The 21,147-nt window shown below is 56.3% G+C and overlaps 1 protein-coding gene across 41 annotated transcripts in view; it reads left to right on the forward strand.

Annotated features, from left to right (window-relative positions):
* JAKMIP3 (Janus kinase and microtubule interacting protein 3) overlaps positions 1–21,147 on the forward strand; it is a 91,137-nt gene that overhangs the window by 40,842 nt on the left and 29,148 nt on the right. For 14 of the 41 annotated variants that reach the window (XM_070470455.1, XM_070470451.1, XM_070470465.1 and 11 more), the window contains exons 4-12: positions 12,506–12,721; positions 14,046–14,165; positions 14,690–14,836; positions 15,067–15,198; positions 16,284–16,319; positions 17,933–17,992; positions 18,810–18,941; positions 19,279–19,407; positions 20,238–20,321. In XM_070470455.1, coding sequence (XP_070326556.1) covers positions 12,506–12,721; positions 14,046–14,165; positions 14,690–14,836; positions 15,067–15,198; positions 16,284–16,319; positions 17,933–17,992; positions 18,810–18,941; positions 19,279–19,407; positions 20,238–20,321 — 1,056 coding nt within the window. The remainder of the gene's footprint in view (positions 1–12,505; positions 12,722–14,045; positions 14,166–14,689; positions 14,837–15,066; positions 15,199–16,283; positions 16,320–17,932; positions 17,993–18,809; positions 18,942–19,278; positions 19,408–20,237; positions 20,322–21,147) is intronic. The other 27 variants (XM_070470456.1, XM_070470460.1, XM_070470472.1 and 24 more) reach the window with 15 other exon arrangements.

Consider the following 21,147-nt stretch of genomic DNA (forward strand, 5'->3'; position numbering starts at 1 on the left):
TTCATCAGGACGCAGCTGGCTTTGCAGCTGGCCACGCTGGGGACCCCTGGATGCCCCTTGGAGGATGCAGCCAGCTTTCTTCCAGCACGGCCATGCACCCAGGCCACCTCTCCCAGCCTCCTGGGCTTCTGGGTTCCAAACACCACCGTGTTGATTTCCTGGAAGCGTTGCAGTTGCTCTGGACACAGGGCCCAAACAGGAGCTGGGGGCTGTGAACAAGCACAGCTCTGTCACGCTATGTGTGCGGGGCCCAGACACCCCCACCCTGGGTGGCCCCCTCCCCTTTTCTGGAATGTCCCCTGTTCCACGCTCCCCCTTTGAACTCTGCATCCATCCCTGGGTCGTGTGTTGGCACCAGGTCAGCACCCACTGCCCAAATCCACACCCTCTCCATCACCTCGATTGGCCTCAGTGTTCATCATGGAGGCTCATGGCCCGATTTCCTTAACCACAGGGTCACAACAGAACCGACCGAAGTCCTCAGCCTTGACCTGGGCTCCCCAGAGGGACCCACTTGCAGTTCTCCTAGCTGACTCTTCCGAGTTTTCTTCCGAGTCCTCAGAAATGTGCCTGCACCTCTCCTTCTTGATTTCTCAGGTTTAGCTCCTCCTTTGCTTCCCCGTTAGCTCCCTGCCCCCCAAGTCCCATTGGCCAGGTCTCAGCAGGACACACAGCACGCCGCAGACAGGGCGGGCAGCCTTGCAGAGCCCCAGTGGCCCTGGTGGGGCCTGGCTGTGGCCCAGGGAAGGGGTCAGGGCAGGCGCCGCCCCTGTGGGCGAGGGCCTCGGACGAGAGGGTGGCTCTGGGGGCACTTGGACCAGTCAAGGAGCCGACGGAGCAGGTGCCCAGACGCCCACTCCCCGGGCCCTGCTCCTGCTCTGGTTCCCAGGGCCCGGGAGGGGGGGCACCGGCCAGGGAGGAGGCTGTCGGGACACTCTTGCTGGTCCGTCTGGGCTGAAATGAGCGTTTACTGTTCATGTCGCAGGTGCTCTGTGAACGTTCACAAAAGACCCACCGTGGCCCACAATGAATTACCTCTCTTGTACACACTTTTATTTTCCTTCAAATTACTTTTTTTTCATTTGCTTAATTTTCAAGTGAATGGGTGCTAAGTTGCTTCAGTCGAGTCCAACTCTTTGCGACACCGCTGAATTTCCAGAGGAAGGAGTCCCCTGTCAATACAGTAAAATTATTAAGAATTCTGCCCATTTCTGTGTTCTGAGACGTCCTTCCTGGACGGACTGCTTTCCTAAAGCGGCCCAAATCCTGCATTCCCTTTGTCACCATCCCGGCAAACCCTCCTTCTCTCCTGTGTTAGCCCCCTCCCTTACCTTCCTCCTTCTGGATGAATGTTTCTCATCTGGGGGAAAGTACGTTCTCTAATCACCTCCTGGAGACAGAAGGAGGGAAGTGTGTTTGTGTGCGTGGAGTTTTTATTCTAACCTCACTCGCAGTGGATGCTGTAACTCGATGTGGTATTGGAGGTTGGAAAACCTTTATTAGAATTTGAAGGGATTTCGGCCTCGTCTTCTGACTCTGCATGTTGCTCTAAGAAACTCTACGATATTCTGATTCCTGGTCCTCCCGCATCCTTCCCCAGAAGTTACGGAACACTGTCCCTGTGCTCAGAGCTTCGCTGAAAGTTCAGGCTGATCTGCCCGTAGTGCGAGTACTGGTTCACCCAGCTTACCAGGCGGCCAGAAACCTTCTAACCGGAAACTCGTGTCTCTCGGCTCTGGGAGGCTTGATTCTGCGGTTTCCTCCCTCTCCCTCTCCCTCTCTTCCTTCTAGAAGCCCCATCAGCCAGATGTTGAGACCTGGACTTGATACTCTGATTCTCTTAATTTTCTCTTCAACCTTGGGTTTTGGTTCTACTTTTGAGGAAATTCCCTTGACTTTCTCATCTAACTTTTCTGCTTAATATTTTTGTTTCCTTCTTCATAATTTAATCCTCCAAATGTTTGTTCTCTGAAAGTTTGGTCATTCCCCTCTTACTCATAGATGCAACATCATCTTATTTCCCTGGGAATAATATAATACTTATATAAGAAATGTAATACTTGCATTTTTTTACGCTTCTGTCTCTGTTCCTTTCATTGTCTGTGTGTCTCAGAGCCTCTTTTGCCTTGTTTCATCCCAGCTGCTGTCTCTCACGTTGGAGGGTTTCCTTGAGTGACAAGGGCTTTATCTTAAGGTGAACTGGAAGAGATTCTGCCATTTTCTTGAGGACATTTTTCCTTCCACCTTTTTTTTTTCGGTCTTTCTCCACTGAGGAATTCAAGTCAGGACACTAAGGCGAAAGAAAGAAATTAAAGACATCAGATTGGAGAAGAAGAAATGAAACTTCTGGGGGTGACATGGCTTTGTAGGTAGAGAACTCTAAGGAATTTCAGATTGGAGAGGAAGAAATGAAACTTCTGTGGGTGACATGGCTTTGTAGGTAGACAGCTCTAAGGAATTCCCCCAAATGAACTATTGAATGAGTTCGGCAAGGTTTCAAAATACAGACACTACATGCAAAACTCAGTCATATTTTATACACAAGCAACAGACAGTCCAAAATGAAAATTTTAAAAATTCTGCTCATAATGGCGTGAAAAATACAATAAAAGACGTGGGGATAAGTTTAACAAAACGCGTGCAAGACTTGTACACTGAAAATATGGGTGCCCAGCACAGTTGGGATGAACTGAAGAGGAGCCGAGTGGAGAGGTGGCCCCCGTCCCTGGGCTGGAGAACCAGGATCGCTGGGTGGGGGACACTTCTTGCCAAATTAGCATGAAGAGTAAACGCACGGCCTGTGAGAACCCCAGAAGGCTACTCTGCAGGCGGGGACAAGCTGATTCTAAAATTCACATTAAAACACAAGTGAGTATCTCCCCTGCTCAGTGAGCTGGCTCTTTGTGTCCTTAGTGATGACAGCTTTGTGAGCTGGAGGTTTAGATTCTAGAGTAGTCTCATTAACTAGGCTTTTCCTTTAGGGTTGGTGCTTATTGTGTCTTGTTTTAGAAATCCTTTTATTCTGAAGCATGGAGATTTATGTTTTTAAACGTTTATAGTTTCATCTTTCATGCACAGGTCTTTGCCCTGCTGTAGCATGTGTATGTGTGTGTGTGTGTGAGTGTGTGTGTATGAGTGTGTGTGTGAGATATGTAAGGCAGAGACCCAGTTATATTTTTTTCCATATGGACATATAGTTGTTCTAGCAACTCTTTTTTAATTTTTTTTGGCCATGGAGCATGGCATGCAGAATCTTACTTCCCACCCACTAACCCCCAATCTAGGATCAAACCCATGTCCCCTACAGTGAAAGCCCTGAGTTTTAACCACTGGACAGTCAGGAAAGTCACATAACAACTCTTAAAAAAGACCATTTGCCCCCCAGTCCTCTGCCATGCATTAAGTATTCTTAAAATGAGAGGGTGTTTTTTCATCATTTGCCCCATCTCAAGCCTATTTTACAGGAATGACTCCAGTCCAATCAGCAGCTGAATTTCTGAGTAGCAAGTCCTCCCACTGTGTTCTTCTTGAAGACTCAGCCCTTCAGGCTTCCATGGAAACCTCAGAATCATTTTTCCTAAAAAAAAGTTGAAATTTTTATTGGGATCATAGCTAACTGTTAGAGGACAAGTTTTAACAGAGGGTGTGATCATGATGGTTGTAAAAATATGTACTGAATACATGTCAAAATTTTTATTTAAATCAGTGACTAACAAAAAACAAGTAAATGTTACAACTGATTCGAACAAGGATTTGATCTGAATTGGTTTCCGTTCCCTACCTGGCAAAGAGCCGTTGCAAGGCCACAAACATCCGCTAGATCATTGAAAAAAGCAAGAGAGTTTCAAAAAAATCTATTTCTGCTTTAGTGACTATGCCATAGCCTTTGACTGTATGGATCACAGTAAACTCTGGGAAATTCTGAAAGAGATGGGAATACCAGACCACCTGACCTCCCTCTTGAGAAACCTGTATGCAGGTCAGGAAGCAACAGTTAGAACTGGACTTGGAACAACAGACTGGTTCCAAATAGGAAAAGGAGTACGTCAAGGCTGTATATTGTCACCCTGCTTATTTAACTTATATGCAGAGTACATCATGAGAAACGCTGGGCTGGATGAAGCACAAACTGGAATCAAGATTGCCAGGAGAAATAGCAATACCACAGATATGCAGATGACACCACCCCTTATGGCAGAAAGCGAAGAAATAAAGAGCCTCTTGATGAAAGTGAAAAAGGGGAGTGAAAAAGTTGGCTTAAAGTTCAACATTCAGAAAACAAAGATCATGGCATCTGGTCCCATCACTTCATGGCAAATAGATGGGGAAACAGTGGAAACAGTGTCAGACTTTATTTGGGGGGGGCTCCAAAATCACTGCAGATGGAGATTGCAGCCATGAAATTAAAAGATGCTTGCTCCTTGGAAGAAGAGCTATGACAAACATAGGGTATTAAAAAGCAGAGACATCACTTTGCCAACAAAAATGTTTGTCTAGTCAAAGCTATGGTTTTCCCAGTGGTCATGTATGGATGTGAGAGCTGGACCATAAAGAAAGCCGAGAGCCGAAGAATTGATGCTTTTGAACTGTGGTGTTAGAGAAGATTCTTGAGAGGCCCTTGGATAGCAAGGAGATCCAACCAGTCCATCCTAAAGGAAATCAGTCCTGAATATTCATTGGAAGGACTGATGCTGAAGCTGAAACTTCAATGCTTTGGCCACCTGATGTGAAGAGCTGACTCATTTGAAAAGAACCTGATGCTGGGAAAGATTGAAGACAGGAGAAGGGGACAACAGAGGATGAGATGGTTGGATGGCATCACCAACTCGATGGACGTGAGTTTGAGTAAACTCCGGGAGTTGGTGATCGACAGGGAGGCCTGGCGAGCTGCAGTCCATGAGGTTGCAAAGAGTCAGACACGACTGAGCAACTGAACTGAACTGAACAGGAGGAAGTGTTTGCTTTGCTAGCAGTTTTCTCCAGGTAAACACCTGTCTCCGCAGAGTCACAGGATGGCCTAGTCACAATCAAAGGCACGCACCTCTGTGGAATCAGACAGCTCTCCAAGGCTCCAGCACTCCTAGAAAAGGAACCAATTTTGTGTTTTGCTTATTTTAGAGTCTTTTGCAGTTATTCCCTTTAGAATCTGTAATCCTTTTGGGGAATCTCCTTTAGTTTCATGTATATGTGTGTATATGTGTATATGTATGTATTTCACACACAAGGACACGCACACGTACACACAGGAGCTTCCCTGGTGGCCCAGATGGTGAAGAACCCACCTGCCAGTACAGGAGACCCAGGCTCGATCCCTGGGTTGGGAAGATCCTCTGGAGAAGGAAATGGCAGCCCACTCCAGTATTCCTGCCTGGAAAATCCCATGGATGGAGGAGCCTGGCAGGCAGCAGTCCATGGGGTCACAGAAGAGTTGTATACAACTGAGTGACTAAGCGCACACACACACACACACACACACACACACACGCATATTATATGTGTATCATTGATGACATACCTGCCTGGCAGCAAGAAGACTGGTGTTTCGTCTCTGAGACCCCCACCCCTGCCTGGAGGCCCGCAGCTCCGCGTCCCTCTTAGTCCAGTGGGCAGGGGAGAGGCTGTAGGTCACGGTCCACCCACTGCACTTCCCGGTCAGCTGGCCTGTCCATGAGGCGCTGCCCAGACGGGCCTCAGGACCCATCGTCCCCAGCCCCACCTCCGCCCAGCGCAGCCACGGTTCCCCAAGCCCAATCCTGTTACAGAATACACAAGGCGATCTTCCCAGTTTTCCTGGGGTGTAATTGACACAGTTACCTTACATCACTGTCTGGTGTAAACTGTGCACCACGGTGGTCTGACTTACCCGTGTGTAAAATGACTTCCGCCATGAGTTTCATCAGTATCCATCAGCTCACCTAGAGACAGCAAGAAGAAAAACCAGAAGAAAATTAAAAAACATGTTGCCTTGTGATAAGAACTCTTAAGATCTACTCTGTCAATGGGTTTCATATATATCAATATAGTCAGTGCTGTGTTTTTGTGCAATGTCAGCAAATTGGGAAAACTCCACTGTGGCCACAGAACTGGAAAAGGTCAGTCTTCTTTCCAATCCCAAAGAAGGGTGATGCCAAAGAATGTTCAAACCTCTGCACAACTCATTTCACATGCTAGCAATGTTATGCTCAAAATCCTCCACGCTAGGCTTCAGCAGTACATGACCGAGAACTTCCAGATGGACCAGCTGAGTTTAAAAAAGGCAGAGGAGGCAGAGATCAAACTGCCAACCTTCACTGGATCAAAAAGAAAGCAAAGGGATTCCAGAAAAGCATCTGCTTCTGCTTCATTGACTACGCTAAAGCCTTTGACTGTGTGGATCACAACGAACTGTGGAAAATTCTTAGAGATGGGAATACCAGACCACCTTACCTGCCTCCCGAGAAACCTGTATGTGGGTCAAGAAGCAACAGTTAGAACCGGACAAGGAACAACAGACTGGTTCAAAATTGGGAAAAGAGTATGACAAAGCTATATATTGTTACCCTATTTATTTAACTTGTATGCAGAGTACATCATGTGAAATGCTGGGCTGGCTGAATCACAAGCTGGAATCAAAATTGCTGGGAGGAATATCAACAACCTCAGATGTGCAGATGACACCACTCTAAGGGAAGAAAGTGAAGAGGAACTAAAGAGCCTCTTGATGAGGGTTAAAGGTGGGAGTGAAAAAGCTGGCTTAAAACTCAGCATTCCAAAAACTAAAATTATGGCCTCTGGTCCCATCACTTCATGGCAAATAGATGGGGAAAAGTGAAGTAATTGATTTTATTTTCTTGGGCTCCAAAATCACTGTGGATGGTGACTGAAGCCATGAAATTAAAAGGCGCTTGCTCCTTGGAAGAAGAACTAAGACCAACCTAGAAAGCATATTAAAAAGCAGAGACATCATTTTGCCAACCAAAAGTCTGTCTAGTCAAAGCTATGGTTTTTCCAGTAGTCATGTATGGATGTGAAAGCTGGACCATAAGGAAAGCTGAGTGCTGAATAATTAATGCTTTTGAACTGTGGTGCTGGAGAAGACTCTTGAGAGTCCCTTGGACTGCAAGGAGATCCAACCAGTCCATCCTAAAGGAAATCAGTCCTGAATATTCATTGGAAGGACTGATGCTGAAGTTGAAACTCCAATACTTTGGCCACCTGATGCAAAGAACTGACTCATTGGAAAAGACCCTGATGCTGGGAAGGATTGGGGGCAGGAGGAGAAGGGGATGACACAGGATGAGATGGTTGGATGGCATCACCGACTCGATGGACATGGGTTTGAGCAAGCTCCGGGAGATAGTGGAGGACAGGGAGGCCTGGCATGCTGCCATTCATGGGGTCACAAAGAGTGGGAAGTGACAGTGACAGAAGAACAAAGAACCAGTTAGCATCCATCAGCTCATGGAGAGACAACAAAAAGGAAAAAATCAAAAGAAAATTGTAAAAGAATTTTCCTCATGATGAGAACTCTCAGAATCGATTAACAGCTTCCTTGTATATCACATGAATCAGTGCTCTGTTGTGCTATGTCAGCAAATAATGAAAAACACACGTGAAGTCTCAGCCGCAGGCCCAGCAGACAGGAGGAGCTCCGAGAATGGGGGTCAGAGTGAGCACCAGCCCCTGCCTCTTGTGAGCCCTGGCCTGGCCCAAGCCTCCTCACCAGGGCCCTTTCTTCGTTGCAATGCTGCCGGCATGAGGCCCCCTCCTCTCAGCCGATGGAGGCCCAGCACCTACTCAGCCTTCCGTTCGGGCTCCTGCTGGTGGCCCTGGCCCTGGCCCTGGCTGTGAATTCAGGTGGACACGCGGCCCCACTGTTTGAACACATCTGGAGTGACTCTGGGGGGACAGGGTGGTCTTGGCTGCAATGGGAGCTCCGGGGAACTTTCAGAGAAGGCAGGACTGGAAAGGGGGAGAGTGGGGGCGGAAGTGGCAGGTGGAGAACGTGGTCTGGAGGCCGGCCTGGGCCAGGCCTGGCCTGCAGGGGGAGCGGGCTGGGGGCTGCTCAAGGGCAGGGCCCCGCCCCGAGCCACTTGCGGGGCTAGCAGGGGTCAGGGGGCTTAGGGCCACAGGAGGGACATGGACCCAGAGCCACGGACAATGGCCGTACAGTGAGGGCCACCAACTCCTCACTGGGGGTGACCGTGCCGACAGCATCGGGGATCTCAAGGACACCTGTGCAGAGACCCGGCTGTGACCACCTCGGCCAATGTTTGATAATCGCAGTTCCTTACAACCATCAAGCCAAGCGTTGCTATTTCCAGGGCTATGGCACGGGCCCTCCCAGGGGGTGGGGACGATTTCCCTGGGCCTGGGAGGAGGGCCCGTGGCTCTGGGAGGTCAGAGGTCAACTGGTGCTTCGTGGAGCACTGGCCTGTGGGACACACGGTCCCCTCCTCCCCGTCCCTGGCACTGCCCAACGCTGGACTCAGACCCCGTCGTGTGACGGCGCTTGCAGGCCGGGAACAGCCGTGCAGTGGCCAGCGCTCACGCAGGGCTGCAGCCAAGTAAGGGGAAGCCCAGGGCCCTGCTGTGGCCCAGCCCAAGGACGGAGCGTGGTGGCCGCAGGCCGCCTGACCGGAAGGCCGAGGAGCGTGAAGGGAGGCCTGGGCCTCCGTGTCCTCGTGTGGCCGGCACCCCGAGCACAGGGACTCTGCCCGGAGAGCTGCAGGTAGCAAACCTGGGGCTGAATTCCTGCATGAGGGGGCAGGGAGCCCATCTGGACGGCCGTGCCAGCAGCTGGCCTGGCAGGAAGGGGGCCAGAGAGAGTGGACCTCAACATGCAGCGGCCACTTTGCAAAGAACATGACAACCCCCAAATGGCCAAAAGCAGGAGGCTCTCAGGCAGCAGTGCGGCCAGTGAGGCTGGCGTTTCGGGCTGGGTCCCGCCTGCTCGTCCGAGCCCCTCTGGCCCTTGCCCTGGGACTCTGGCCTGTTTGGGGTCTCGGAGTTGCAGCTCACAGGGTCCGAGGGGGAGGCTGTGGTCATCTGTGGCCACGTCACAGAGCCAGCAGACAGTGGGCTGGCCCTGGTGAGGTTGAGGCTGAGCCCCCGCAGGGCCAGGTCTGAGCAGGAGTGGGATGACTTGGCGGAGCCAGGCCAGCTGTGGACAATTAGGTCCCTGTTTTGACCCCAGGACGCTGGGTGCTGGCCGGAGGTCAGGGCACGGAAGTCTCAGGCTGAAGCTGCGTGGAGGATGGGGACGGGTAGCCAGCCAGCACACCCAGAGAGAACCCGGGAGGCCCCTTGGGCTGCAAGCTGGCCCCTCCTGCAGAAGGGGCTCCCTGGGGCTTCTCCCTGGCGCTCACATCAGAGCGCCCAGGGGACCTTAGGAGGTGACACCCCAGGTGAGGCCAGGCCCGCTGTTCTCGCAGCCCCCACGACTGCCGCCCGGCTCCCTGGACTTTACAGAAGTGGAGTCTGGACCCTCGGGCAGCCCCAGGCAACTGCACAGTGTCCCTGGAGAGCTCCGTTCAGGGTGGGGCTGGCTCCTGTCAAAGTGGAGGGAAGCAGCCATCCGCTCTGACCTGCTCGCTGAGCTCAGGCACGGGCCCTGCGTCCCGCCCGCACCTGGCTGGTGACCCGCTCTGAGGCCAGGCTGCCTGCTGTGGGCGGGGAGGGGGCGGGACTCTCAGCCCAGGAGCAGCTTCGGGCACCCTCGAGCTCTGTCATTCTGGAATCAGGAGGGGATGTCTGTCGGGCACTCAGTAAGATACCAGCTCAGATGGCTACTAAAAATTCTACAAACCCAAGAAGGACAGGCAAAACCAGGCGCTGCCTCACACTCTGCTGTTTGTTCGCTCTCTGGGGAGCGGTCCTCCCGGGGCAGGTGTGTGCTCACCTGTCCGGAGCTGGGGAGGGAGTGTCCCCAGGCGGGGGCTGCCGCGCTGGGCTTGATGGTGACCCCCGATGGGCGTCGTGGGGCGTAGGAGCTGGAGATGGCCTCAGCTCGGGGGGTGGTGGTTAGACCAAGTCAGTGCTTCACGGACACCTGGTGCTGGTTAAGAGTGGGTCCCAGGCTCCCCCGCGGCTCTGTGCACCCGCCCTGAGCCTGCTCCGTGCTGGGGGTGCAGTGATGGTCTGAGAAGGGCGCCCTCTCCCTTCTGCAAGGGCAGTGTTCCTGCCTCAGCATCCTGCTGCACCCCTTTTCTCAGGACCCATCGTCCCAGGCCACCCCCCTGGTTTTCATACCCACGCAACAGGGAGTGGGGCTGGGAGAGCCCGGTAGCCCCTGTGGAAGCAAGGACTCTGAATCTTGGTACCCAGGGACGCAGGGGAGTGGTGAGATCTGATTCTCTGGCTGTGTTTCAGGGCCGGGGTGGGGGGGCACGAGTGGACATGGGAGGCCAACTGGAAGCCGCTGCTTTGGTCCAGGTGAGGGCAGGTGGCCGGGACCCACTGACTTGTCCTGGTCAACTCCATGTCAGCTTTGGAAGCCCTGTCCTGGGCTCTGGGGAGGGCGGGATCCACTGGATGTGGACGTAGTTGTGGGTGGCGACACAGGCAGGGACGGGGTGTGACCCCTGCTCTCAGCAGCCCTGTCCTCCAGGACCCCACGGCCCCGACTGGGTGCAGCAGGGAGACCTGCAGGAAGGGGGCCACGTGTGCAGGGTTGCAGCCCCCGGAAGCGGGGCTGCCCGCTGAGTCTTCCCTGGCCGTCCCGTTACCTGGGTTTGAATTTGCACCCCTAGCTGGAAGCTGCCCCCAGAGTGAGATGGGGTCCTCATGTGGCAAAGCGCGTCCCCCCTCAGCTGGCCAGCCCTGCTGTGCACCCATGCCTTCTCCACAGACAGGCCTCTGAGTCTAAACAGCAGGAGTGAGAGATGCAGGAGCATGCTGCCGGTTGAGAGCCTCGGCATTCGGGCACCATGAGGCACTGAGCACAAGGCCCCTGTGGACTCTGATCTCAGAGGTATTTCCATCCTCAGAGATCCAGCCCCGCCCTTGGGGGAAGCCGGTGCACATTCCCGTTGTGGGCGGATCACAGAGCTCCATGGCTGACCTGCCCACGTTACATGGCGTGTGTGAAGACTTCTCCTGGAAGTCATCTTTCTGGTCTAAACCATCTGCTGAAATCACTGATTTGAGAGGGACTGTGCATGGAGACCCTTGTTTTCATGCTTCCTGACGAAGGAACAGAGACGTTTCCAAGGTGTCTGGGCAAGGGGCTAAATGTGAGGCCGGCCCCATGTTAGCGGGGTCACGTTGTCACCAGCCTGCTGGTTTCTGCTGACTGACTGGGCTTCCTCTCTACACTCTACCCTGTGCTCCAGGCAATGGGGGTTTAGCGGCTGACGGTTTCCCTTCTTCTGCTCAGCGCATCGCTTGGCCGTGAATTCTGTGATCTGGGCTAGTTAGACATGGCGACTCTTTGTTCCAAGCTGACTTCAGCAGATGGCTGATTTATTAACTTATTCAAACCCTGCTCAGCAAGCAAAGCGGCAGCACAGCCTGTCCTGCTCTGCTGTGTGGAATGTGTCTTAAATCGAGTCCTCTTGTAAATCTGGTGCTGTTTGGACATCCCCAGCACCAGCATCTGTCTCTCAAGAGTGGGTGGTGTGGGGGCCGTTCTGCCTGCTCCTCCTCCAGGGTGCCAGCCTGCCCTTCGCTCAAGGACGGCTCTGTGGCCTCCGGGAGGGGCCTGGAGGCAGGAGCAGCTGTGTCTGGAAGGGCCAGACACTGTGAGGAGCTTGAGCACATTAGGGAGAACGGAAGGGGCTGCGGACCCCCCCCAACCACCACCCGACCCCCCAGGCACCCCATCCCCTGCCAGTCTGGATCCTGCTGGCTCAGGGGCCACCCCCCAGCCCAAGGCTTAGCTTAGAGGAAGCTGAATTAAAAATGTGGCTCTGCCTGCAGTTGGGCAGAACCTGCCTTCCGTCTACACCTTGGAGCCAGGAGAGGCCAGTGCAGGAGGCTGCATGTATTGGCCCCAGGCACCATCCAGCCTTCCTGGGCCGGGCGTCCACAGAGCAGAGAGACAGAGGCCACGAGGGCTTTGGGGCCCACACCTCCTCTTCCTCCACATCCACAGTTGCCTGTTGTAACACGAACCTTGCTCATCCTGTTGACGGGGTATGGGGAGCCCGGGGCAGCTCTGCTCCTCCCAATACTCAGCAGAAGGCAGGGCGTAGAGGTGGCCTCTGTGGACCCCACTGACCGATTGGCCCCTGCAGACCAGCTGGGAGAGGGGAGTCCTACCGGGAGACTGGGCAGGGTGTACGGTGTCCAGGAAGGAGGCCTCAGCCAGCCCCTCCTGGTTGGAGCCAGGGAGTCGTGAGCGGCCTGGACGTGGGACATGCGGCTCTCAGTCCAGGCCTTGCTTCAGGTCTCAGAGCCCGAGAGTCTGGCAGGGCTGCTCAGTGGGGGTCCCTCCTGACGCTTGTGCTCGAGTCACTCTGCCTGTCTCTATGGTAACTGCACCTTACCTGCCTGCGTGTGTGATTGTGTTCTGTTCTGCTTGTAGATGGAGGAGATAAAATTTAAAGACAGAGCAGTCTTCGTGCTGGAGAGAGAGTTAGGGGTTCAAGCCGGGCATGCTCAGAGACTCCAGCTCCAAAAAGAGGCTCTAGACGAGCAGCTGTCCCAGGTCAAAGAGACCGACCGGCACCCGGGCAGCCCCAGGCGGGAGCTTCCTCATGCAAGCGGTGCAGGAGACGCCTCAGACCACTCGGGAAGCCCTGTAAGCACCTCCCACGCTCGCCCGGCCGACCCAGAGCTCAGACTGCCCCGCACGCGGCTTGTGGTCCCATGGGCAGCTCCCTGGGACTCCCGAGCCCAAGCCTTGGGGACTCTGCCCGTGTTGGCAGCCCACAGGCCAGGGGGACCCTCGTCTTCTCCGGCGTGGCTGAGAGGGCCCGGAGACGTCTCTCTCTTCCCTCCTTGCTGCCGCAGCGCAGCAGGAGCCTGGCCCTGCCCTGGTGCCCCCCGTGGGTCTCAAGCCCCAGGCTTCCAGTTGTGCTGCCTCCCCCGCCAGCCCCAGGTGGCTAAGGGGCCCTCCCTTGCTGCTGGCGGAGGTGGCCCGGCAGCTCCATCACCGCACGCAGGCTTTGTCCTCTGCTGGTGCTGACCCTCCTGCCATGGTTTCTGTGCTCGTGACCAGCTGCCCGGCACCCGCTTTCCTTGTGAGCACGCCACTGTCCGCACCTCAGGCTGCGTGACCGCGTGGGGCTGTGACCCCACCCATCTCCTCTCACTGCTCCTCATTCAGAGCCCTCTGCGGGGTCCCGGGAGTCTGGAAGGGGTCTACATTCCACGGACCCTCCACACGGTCCTTCCGGGTCGGCCCCCAGCCTCTCCTGCACCTGCTGAATGAGGAACTGTCCCCTGGTCCTTCCCGGACTCGAGTCTGTTTGCTTTGAGGACAGAGCTGCGTTTGAGCCAAGCCAGCCCTAGGGCAATGATCTTTCAAGAATGGAGCATGACATTTTACAATCTTGTTATGTAATGGCTTAACTGGGTTAAAACCAGCTCTGGCACCCGACAGATCCCATTAACTCCAGAGATTCTGAAGCCAGATCAAAATGTTTTCATTGATTTTTTTTTAGTAAGTTCCAGTGGCTCCCAAAGTGACCTTTTAGAAACTCAATTTGAGGGACCACTCTTCCTGGGAATCCCACTTTGGAAAGTTTTAAGCTGAACATCATTTCCTGGGCTCATAATATGAGGAAAATGAGACCCCTGCTACAGTGCAGGGCAGCCCCCCAACCTTGAAAGCTGCAGCCGGCAGTGGCCACGTGAAGCATGGTGCTGGCTTCTGGGTTTTCTCAGCGTCTTGCCCACCTGCGGCATCTGCATCCGCACGCCCTCGCCCCTACATCTGCGTACTCTGAACATGTCTGCTCCTGCATTCTGTCCCCAGCGTGCAGCCCGCAGTGCCCCCAGCCATTAGAATCATGGGCCATCGTGACACAGAAGTGCCTTGGTTTCCGTGGTGTGTTGGGACTTGCCATGGTTTTTCTGTCTGTTGTCTATGAACAGTTATTTGCAGTTGATTTTTGTTTTAGGAACAGCAGTTGGATGAAAAGGATGCTCGGCGTTTCCAACTTAAGATTGCGGAGCTGAGCGCGATCATCCGGAAACTCGAGGACCGCAATGCCCTGCTGTCGGAGGAACGGAACGAGCTGGTGGGTGGTCTCGGGCCTCTGAATTCTGTGGGCCTGTGTCTGCCATGGAGGGGGAGCTGGGGCATTCACTTCCAAAGTTTCCCGTGGAAAAGAAGAGTGATGGTGACAGGGTGTTTCCAATAAAACTTTATTAACAACAGCAGGTAGGGGACCAGATACGGGCTGAGGCGCTGGTTGGCTGATCCCTGCCCTGTGTCGCTGGTGCACGTGTCCCTGTTCTGTGTGTTGTCTGAGACGTGTGAGGACCTCGCCTGCTAGTGGCGCCCTCACCGTCAGTCCTTATTGCCACAGAGATTCCACCGTGACCTGTCTGCCGGGACAGGAGCTCTCCCAGGTGGCAGAAGGCTCATGGACTGGGCTGTTTCCCCATAGCTCTTTTAAGCAGAACAGAGTGCATCGCCAGACCTCTGTCCTCCGCGGAACACGAGGCTTGTTCTGCTTGCTTTACCACCTCTGTTTGGAGGCTGCTGGTTCTCTGCGGTGTTCTTTAAACCTCGTAATATATGATTAATCTCGCCTTTCAGTTAAAGCGTGTAAGGGAAGCTGAAAGTCAGTACAAGCCATTGCTGGACAAAAACAAGCGCCTCACTCGGAAGAACGAAGATCTGTCCCACAGCTTACGTCGGATGGAAAACAAGTTAAAATTTGTCACCCAGGAGAACATAGAGATGGTAAGGAGCCCATTCTCATGTAACTAGCCTCTCCTACGTGAGGTCTGATAGCAAGATCAAGGCTTTGGTCTCTCGGGCATCTGTGGGGCTGGGAGCTTGCCGGCAGGGAGGCCTGGGGGTGACCAGTGACAGAGCTTCTGAGATACAGGCAGCCGGGGTGAGGGGAGACCCCAGCTGCCCTTCAGCGGTCGGGCCCCTCACTCCACATGTGTGGTCTGTCTGGTTTGCAGAGGCAGAGAGCAGGGATCATACGGAGACCCAGTTCCTTGAACGACCTGGATCAGAGTCAGGACGAGCGGGAGGTGGACTTCCTGAAGTTGCAGATTGTTGAGCAGCAGCATCTCATAGACGAGCTCTCCAAGGTGACTGCTGGGCGCCACCCTGCCCACTGGCCCCACTCCCGGACCCACCCCGCTCTGCTGCCCACAGGGCACCCTGCACCCAGGACGCGGGCAGAGTCTCTCCCCAGGGGTTGGCTCCCGCCCCTCCTAATCCCCCCCTTCCTCACCTTCAGGCCTGGGGCTCTCAGAGCAGCAACACCGCCTGTGTCCACCCGGGGCCTCTCACAGCGCTGGAGGCGGGATCCAGAGTCAGGGTGGGGTAGGGCCGGGCTCCTGCCAGGGGTGCTGGGAAGGACAGGAAGCTTCCTATGGCCGCCAGTCACCTCCCTTTGGTCTCAGCCATCTTCCCAGCACCGCCCCCCCCCCCTCTCTGGGCACCACCCACCCCCACCCAGGATGGTCTCCTCTCAAGACCCATAACCTAGCCACATAGACCCCATTGCCAAACAAGGCCACAGCCCCAGGTCTGAGGATGGGTGTGGGCATGTCTTTCTGGGGACCCAACCTCCATCTACGTCCCCCTCTCCTGCATCCCCCACCCCAGCACAGCTTTTCCAATAGTCCTTCCTCAGACCAGTTACCCTCATTAGGGCATCTCCTAGTCCTCTGTGGGACCCAGACCGACTCCAAGGTCAAACCAGTTCAGAACCAGCTGCTTGGGTTGTTCTGTGCCCTTGGCGGTGGCGGGGAGGGGGCTGCTGAGGAGAAGACAGTGGCGGCGCTCTCTGTCACTTCCCACCCGGTGGTCAGGATGGGCTCTGGCCACCCAGCCTTCTGACGGGGCCTGAGGTCAGTGCTCTGGTCCCTTCAATGGCCAGTGACTGTCCATCCCCTCAGTAATAGGAATGCATGAGAGGAAGAGGGAAACGAAACCACCCTGGTTACAAATGCACCCCCACCCCTGCCTCTGACGGCTCTCCCCCTTGGGGCTTCGGCCTAGGGAGGAAGAACCAAGCCCAGGGAAGGCCCGCCCTCTCAGGGAATGGTCTGAGGAGAGCCATGAGAATCTGCATAGGGAAGCGGAGAGACTGGGGGCCGGCGGGACCCTGGGGGTTTGCGCGGGCAAGGTTTGTGCCCCCGTCTCCAAGGTGCCTCCTCTCTTCCAGACCCTGGAGACCGCTGGCTACGTGAAGAGCGTGTTAGTAAGTGCCCTCAGCATCCCTCCTACATCCCCTCCAGTTTCCTCACCGTCCCTCCTACAGCCCCGCCCACTCCCTCAGCGTCCCTCCTACAGCCCCGCCCACTCCCTCAGCGTCCCTCCTACAGCCCCGCCCACTCCCTCAGCGTCCCTCCTACAGCCCCGCCCCCTCCCTCAGCGTCCCTCCTACAGCCCCGCCCACTCCCTCAGCGTCCCTCCTACAGCCCCGCCCACTCCCTCAGCGTCCCTCCTACAGCCCCTCCCACTCTCTCAGCGTCCCTCCTACAGCCCCGCCCACTCCCTCAGCGTCCCTCCTACAGCCCCGCCCACTCCCTCAGCGTCCCTCCTACAGCCCCGCCCACTCCCTCAGCGTCCCTCCTACAGCCCCTCCCCTGCCCTCACCGTCCCTCCTACAGCCCCGCCCACTCCCTCAGTGTCCCTCCTACAGCCCCTCCCACTCCCTCAGCGTCCCTCCTACAGCCCCGCCCCTCCCTCAGCGTCCCTCCTACAGCCCCTCCCACTCCCTCAGCGTCCCTCCTACAGCCCCGCCCACTCCCTCAGCGTCCCTCCTACAGCCCCGCCCACTCCCTCACTGTCCCCTCCTACAGCCCCTCCCACTCCCACACTGTCCCCTCCTACAGCCCCGCCCCCTGCCCTCAGCGTCCCTCCTACAGCCCATCCCCCTGCCCTCAGCGTCCCTCCTACAGCCCCTCCCACTCCCTCACCGTCCCTCCGCCCGCCCCCCCCACTCCCTCACTGTCCCCTCCGACAGCCCCGCCCCCTCCCTCAGCGTCCCTCCTACAGCCCCACTCCCTCACTGTCCCCTCCTACAGCCCCGCCCCCTCCCTCAGCGTCCCTCCTACAGCCCCGCCCCCTCCCTCAGCGTCCCTCCTACAGCCCCGCCCCCTGCCCTCAGCGTCCCTCCTACAGCCCCTCCCACTTCCCGGGGCCACTGTGCCTATGGTCCCTCAGGTGCAGCTGGAAGCAGCCGCGGCACACTGGGGCGGGGGTGGTTCCGTGGTCTCAGTGCTGCCTGCCCAGAAACTTTGCCGTGGTAACCGAGAGAGCCCACCCGTTAGGGTTGCACAGATGCCAGGGAAACAGCCAGTGTCCCAGGTGGTTTTATTAGGTTCAGAACTGGGTTCCCCTCGCAACCCAGGGCACTCGGCCCCCGCGGCCTGGCTTACTCCTGCATGGTCCCACAAACGCAGCCTAGCACTCTGGAGAGAACAGGCCTGTCTCCACCGTATGGACGTCACCCTGTAGAGGTCTACTCCAGGCGAGTGGAGAGAGCTGGACCCTCTGTCCTCAAATTTCCATTCCAATGTGTGCCCCTCAACCCCCTGCCCCACAGGGTCCCAACCCTAGATGGGGAGGAAGTCCCAGACAGTGAGCTCAGAGACACCCAGGCCTCCATTCCTGTTCCCGCCCAGGCTGGGAAGATGCACCATCCAAACTCTCAGAGCAAACTGCCCTGAGCTGGTCAACACTGGACCACCGGCTGGTCCTGAGACCACCCTGTCCACTCAGATAATGATCCGGAAATACTAACCTGTGCATTTAAACCTGGCAGAGCCGATTAACGACTCAAAAAATCTCCTCAACTGGTTTTTGCAGGAACGTGATAAGCTTTTAAGATACCGGAAACAAAGAAAGAAAATGGCGAAACTGCCCAAGGTAAACGAGCGCGCGAAATGTGTGTTTAAAACGTCGCTTAACAGAGAAGAGCCTCTTCCTCCAGAGGCGGAGAGAAAATGGTTCCTTACTTCTAAAAATTGTTACTGTGACCAAAACAGGACCCAGAGCAGGTACTCTGTTTATACTTTAAATTAAAAACCCAACCTGGTTTCCTTTAAATTCCCAAGAAGAGATGCGGGTTCACGACAGTAATAATGGGGAGGAGGAGGGTTATCCAGGGGCCTGGCCCTCCCACCGCTGGCGCCCGCATCCAGCCAGGACTGCAGGCGGCCTCCCTGTGTCCTTCCCCTGCAGACCTGCACCCCTTGAGAACTTGATAGACCTGGGGTGTGTCTTTGAGGCACAGTTCTTTTTGATAAACCTGTGATTTTTATTACATGAGATTTGGGAAACATTCCCAGAATATTCCCAAAGGATCTAACTTGTATCCTGCCTTTTACAAAATAACGTTTTTTGGTTTGGTTTTGGAACAACCAACAGTGATCCTCATACAGGCCTGTAGACACTCCTAGGCACAAATACAGGCTTGTCTGGCCCCTAGAAAGGCCGTTAGGAGGGCCGCGTCCCACTCTGCCCTCTACCAGCCTAGGTAAGATAGTGGAGGCCTTGGTCAAGGTTGGTGGCCTGAGCAGTGCCGGGGGATAGACACCCAGGGTGCCCAGGATAGATACCGGGTGCACCGGGGGGCAGCCAGGCAGCTGACCCCACAGCTGGGCAGCAGAGGAGGCCCCTATGGAGCTGGCAGCTCGGCCAGCCAGCGATCTGGGTTTGGATTAACACAGTCCCTTTTGGTCAGAAGCCGGTTGTCGTGGAGACCTTCTTTGGATATGATGAAGAGGCTTCTCTGGAGTCCGACGGTTCTTCCATCTCTTACCAAACAGACAGGACGGACCAGACCCCATGCACCCCAGACGACGACCTGGAGGAGGTAACCTCCCATGGGGCTTCAGGGCAGGCCTGCCTGGCTGTTCCTGTCCACCTTCACGTCACTGTACTGGGTCCCCTCTGCAGAGTGGTATAGAGCGCTCCCACCCTCTCAAGGGGGGAGTCTGAACCACCCAGCAGCGGGTGGGCACCAGCACCCAGGGTTCAGGGTCAGGACCCCCTGGCTGGCAGGGGGCCCCAGCTGAGTCCCTGGCCCCAGCTGCTGGCCCAAGAGGCTCACCCAAGCATCCAGCTTGGCCATTCACCCCAGGGGTCAGGGCCTGTGTCCCGGGTCCCCGGGCGGAGGCGTGGCTGACCGGTGTCTCCATGTGCCTCTCCAGGGCATGGCCAAGGAGGAGACAGAGCTGCGGTTCCGCCAGCTGACCATGGAGTACCAGGCCCTGCAGCGGGCCTACGCGCTGCTGCAGGAGCAGGTCGGAGGGACGCTGGACGCAGAGCGAGAAGTTAAGGTCTAACTGACTTCCACTCCACGACGTTCCGGCTTCTGCCGGGCTCCCCGCTTGCCCCCCGGCCTCGGCAGGGACACGTGCGCCTTCCGGGCCAGGCCCTCCCCTCCCATGGTCACGGTCAGGCCCCAGGGATGCCACTCTGGCGGTCACTTGGCAGCGGGTGGGCCCAGGCCAGGGTGGGCTGCCCTGCCCTCCTGAGTTGAGGCATCTCACATCCTGTGCCCGGCGGCCCCACCGCTCTCGTCCATTTGCCCTGAAAGCCATTCCCAGGGAGCCAGGGCGCCCATGGAGATGAAGTGCCCTGCAGCCTGGTCCCTGTGACAGCAAGTGGACTCCAGGGAGGGCGGAGCCTGCAGAGGACAGGCAGGCTGGGCAGGGGACGCTCTTGCCGCAGGGAGCCCAGGGCTTCTAAAGGAGGACAGGCTCTGGGGAAGAAAGGGGAAGCAAGGTCCGGGAAAGGAGATGAACCCAGGGCGGCCAGAGGCTCCAGAAGGGAAGGGAGGTGCCTGGGGGCTGTGCCGGGCAGGTCTCTCAGCCACCCGGCTGTATGTGTCCTAGTCTCTGTCGTCCCTGGGACTAAGCCAACCCCCTCCAGCCAGCACCCAGCTGCTCAAGCCTCCTCTTTCATCCTGTAAATGAGGATTTCCCCAATAATCCCCCAAATGAACCCACCGATCATCCCCTGTAATCTAAGCGAAGTCACTAACCCTCCAAGTTCTCCCTTTATCCCAGAGCAGTCCTTGCTGGCAGACAGCATCCTGGAAGTCAGGTCTGAGGGGGCCGCTCCGCTCTTAGGGAAAGTTTGATGTATGTCTCCTCCCATCCTACAGACCCGTGAGCAGCTGCAGGCGGACGTGCAGAGGGCGCAGGCGCGGATCGAGGACCTGGAGAAGGCCCTGGCCGAGCAGGGGCAGGTGAGCGTGTGGGCCTGGGCCCCAGGGTCCTGGGCTGCCATGCCCCCAGTGAGGGCGGTGGTCTGCGGGTGTGTACGTGGGTGAGGACTCTTCGTCTGCACGCTGAAGACTCGCTCCCCAGCTCCCTCTGCTGTGTATATATCACACCTCAGTAAAAGATTTAAAGGCGGAAGCAATGTGTATTTGGAAGATTTCCACAGTATGCCCGGAACGAGGCACGAATTCTCCTGACCAAGGCTCTCTGGGCTTGACCGGAAGTCCCATCCACCTCCTTGCTCAGGGCCGGGAGCCCAGGCCCCAGGGCTTTGTCATCACTCCCCCCAGTCCCTGGGACTGCCGGCACCTCTGGGCTCCTCAGATCCCAGGGAAGGGCCTCCGTCTGTGGTCTCTGAGCAGCCCCCTGACCTGTGGATGGTCCAGCTGCAGCTGGACGCAGGATGAGGCCAGAAGACGTCTATGGGGGCTGGGAGGGTGCGGGTGAGAGACGGCCTGGCTCGCAGCCGAGCGCAGCGCAGACCCACAGAGGCCCTGGGGTGTCAACTGCTCGGTGCACGGCTGGACGGACAGGGCAAGAGCCTGAGTGACAGCCCGGCCTTGGTGCCACATCCTCACCTGAGTGTCTGGGGCCCCAAGTCCAGTGCGGAGGCCCCTGCAGTCACCCAGGACCACACCTGTCCTCTCCACGCCAGCTCAACCCCCTGGCTCCCGCTGGCTATGTGTCGGGGTCCTGTGGCGTCCTGTGGCATCCATGTGGACCTGTGGTGTCCTTGTGGGCGCCTGGCCTTGGCTCACACGAGCCTGGGTGCCATCCACTTCTATTTGAGAC

This window comes from Odocoileus virginianus, chromosome 7 (assembly GCF_023699985.2).
Source record: "Odocoileus virginianus isolate 20LAN1187 ecotype Illinois chromosome 7, Ovbor_1.2, whole genome shotgun sequence".
In the NCBI taxonomy this organism is placed as follows: Eukaryota; Metazoa; Chordata; class Mammalia; order Artiodactyla; family Cervidae; genus Odocoileus; species Odocoileus virginianus.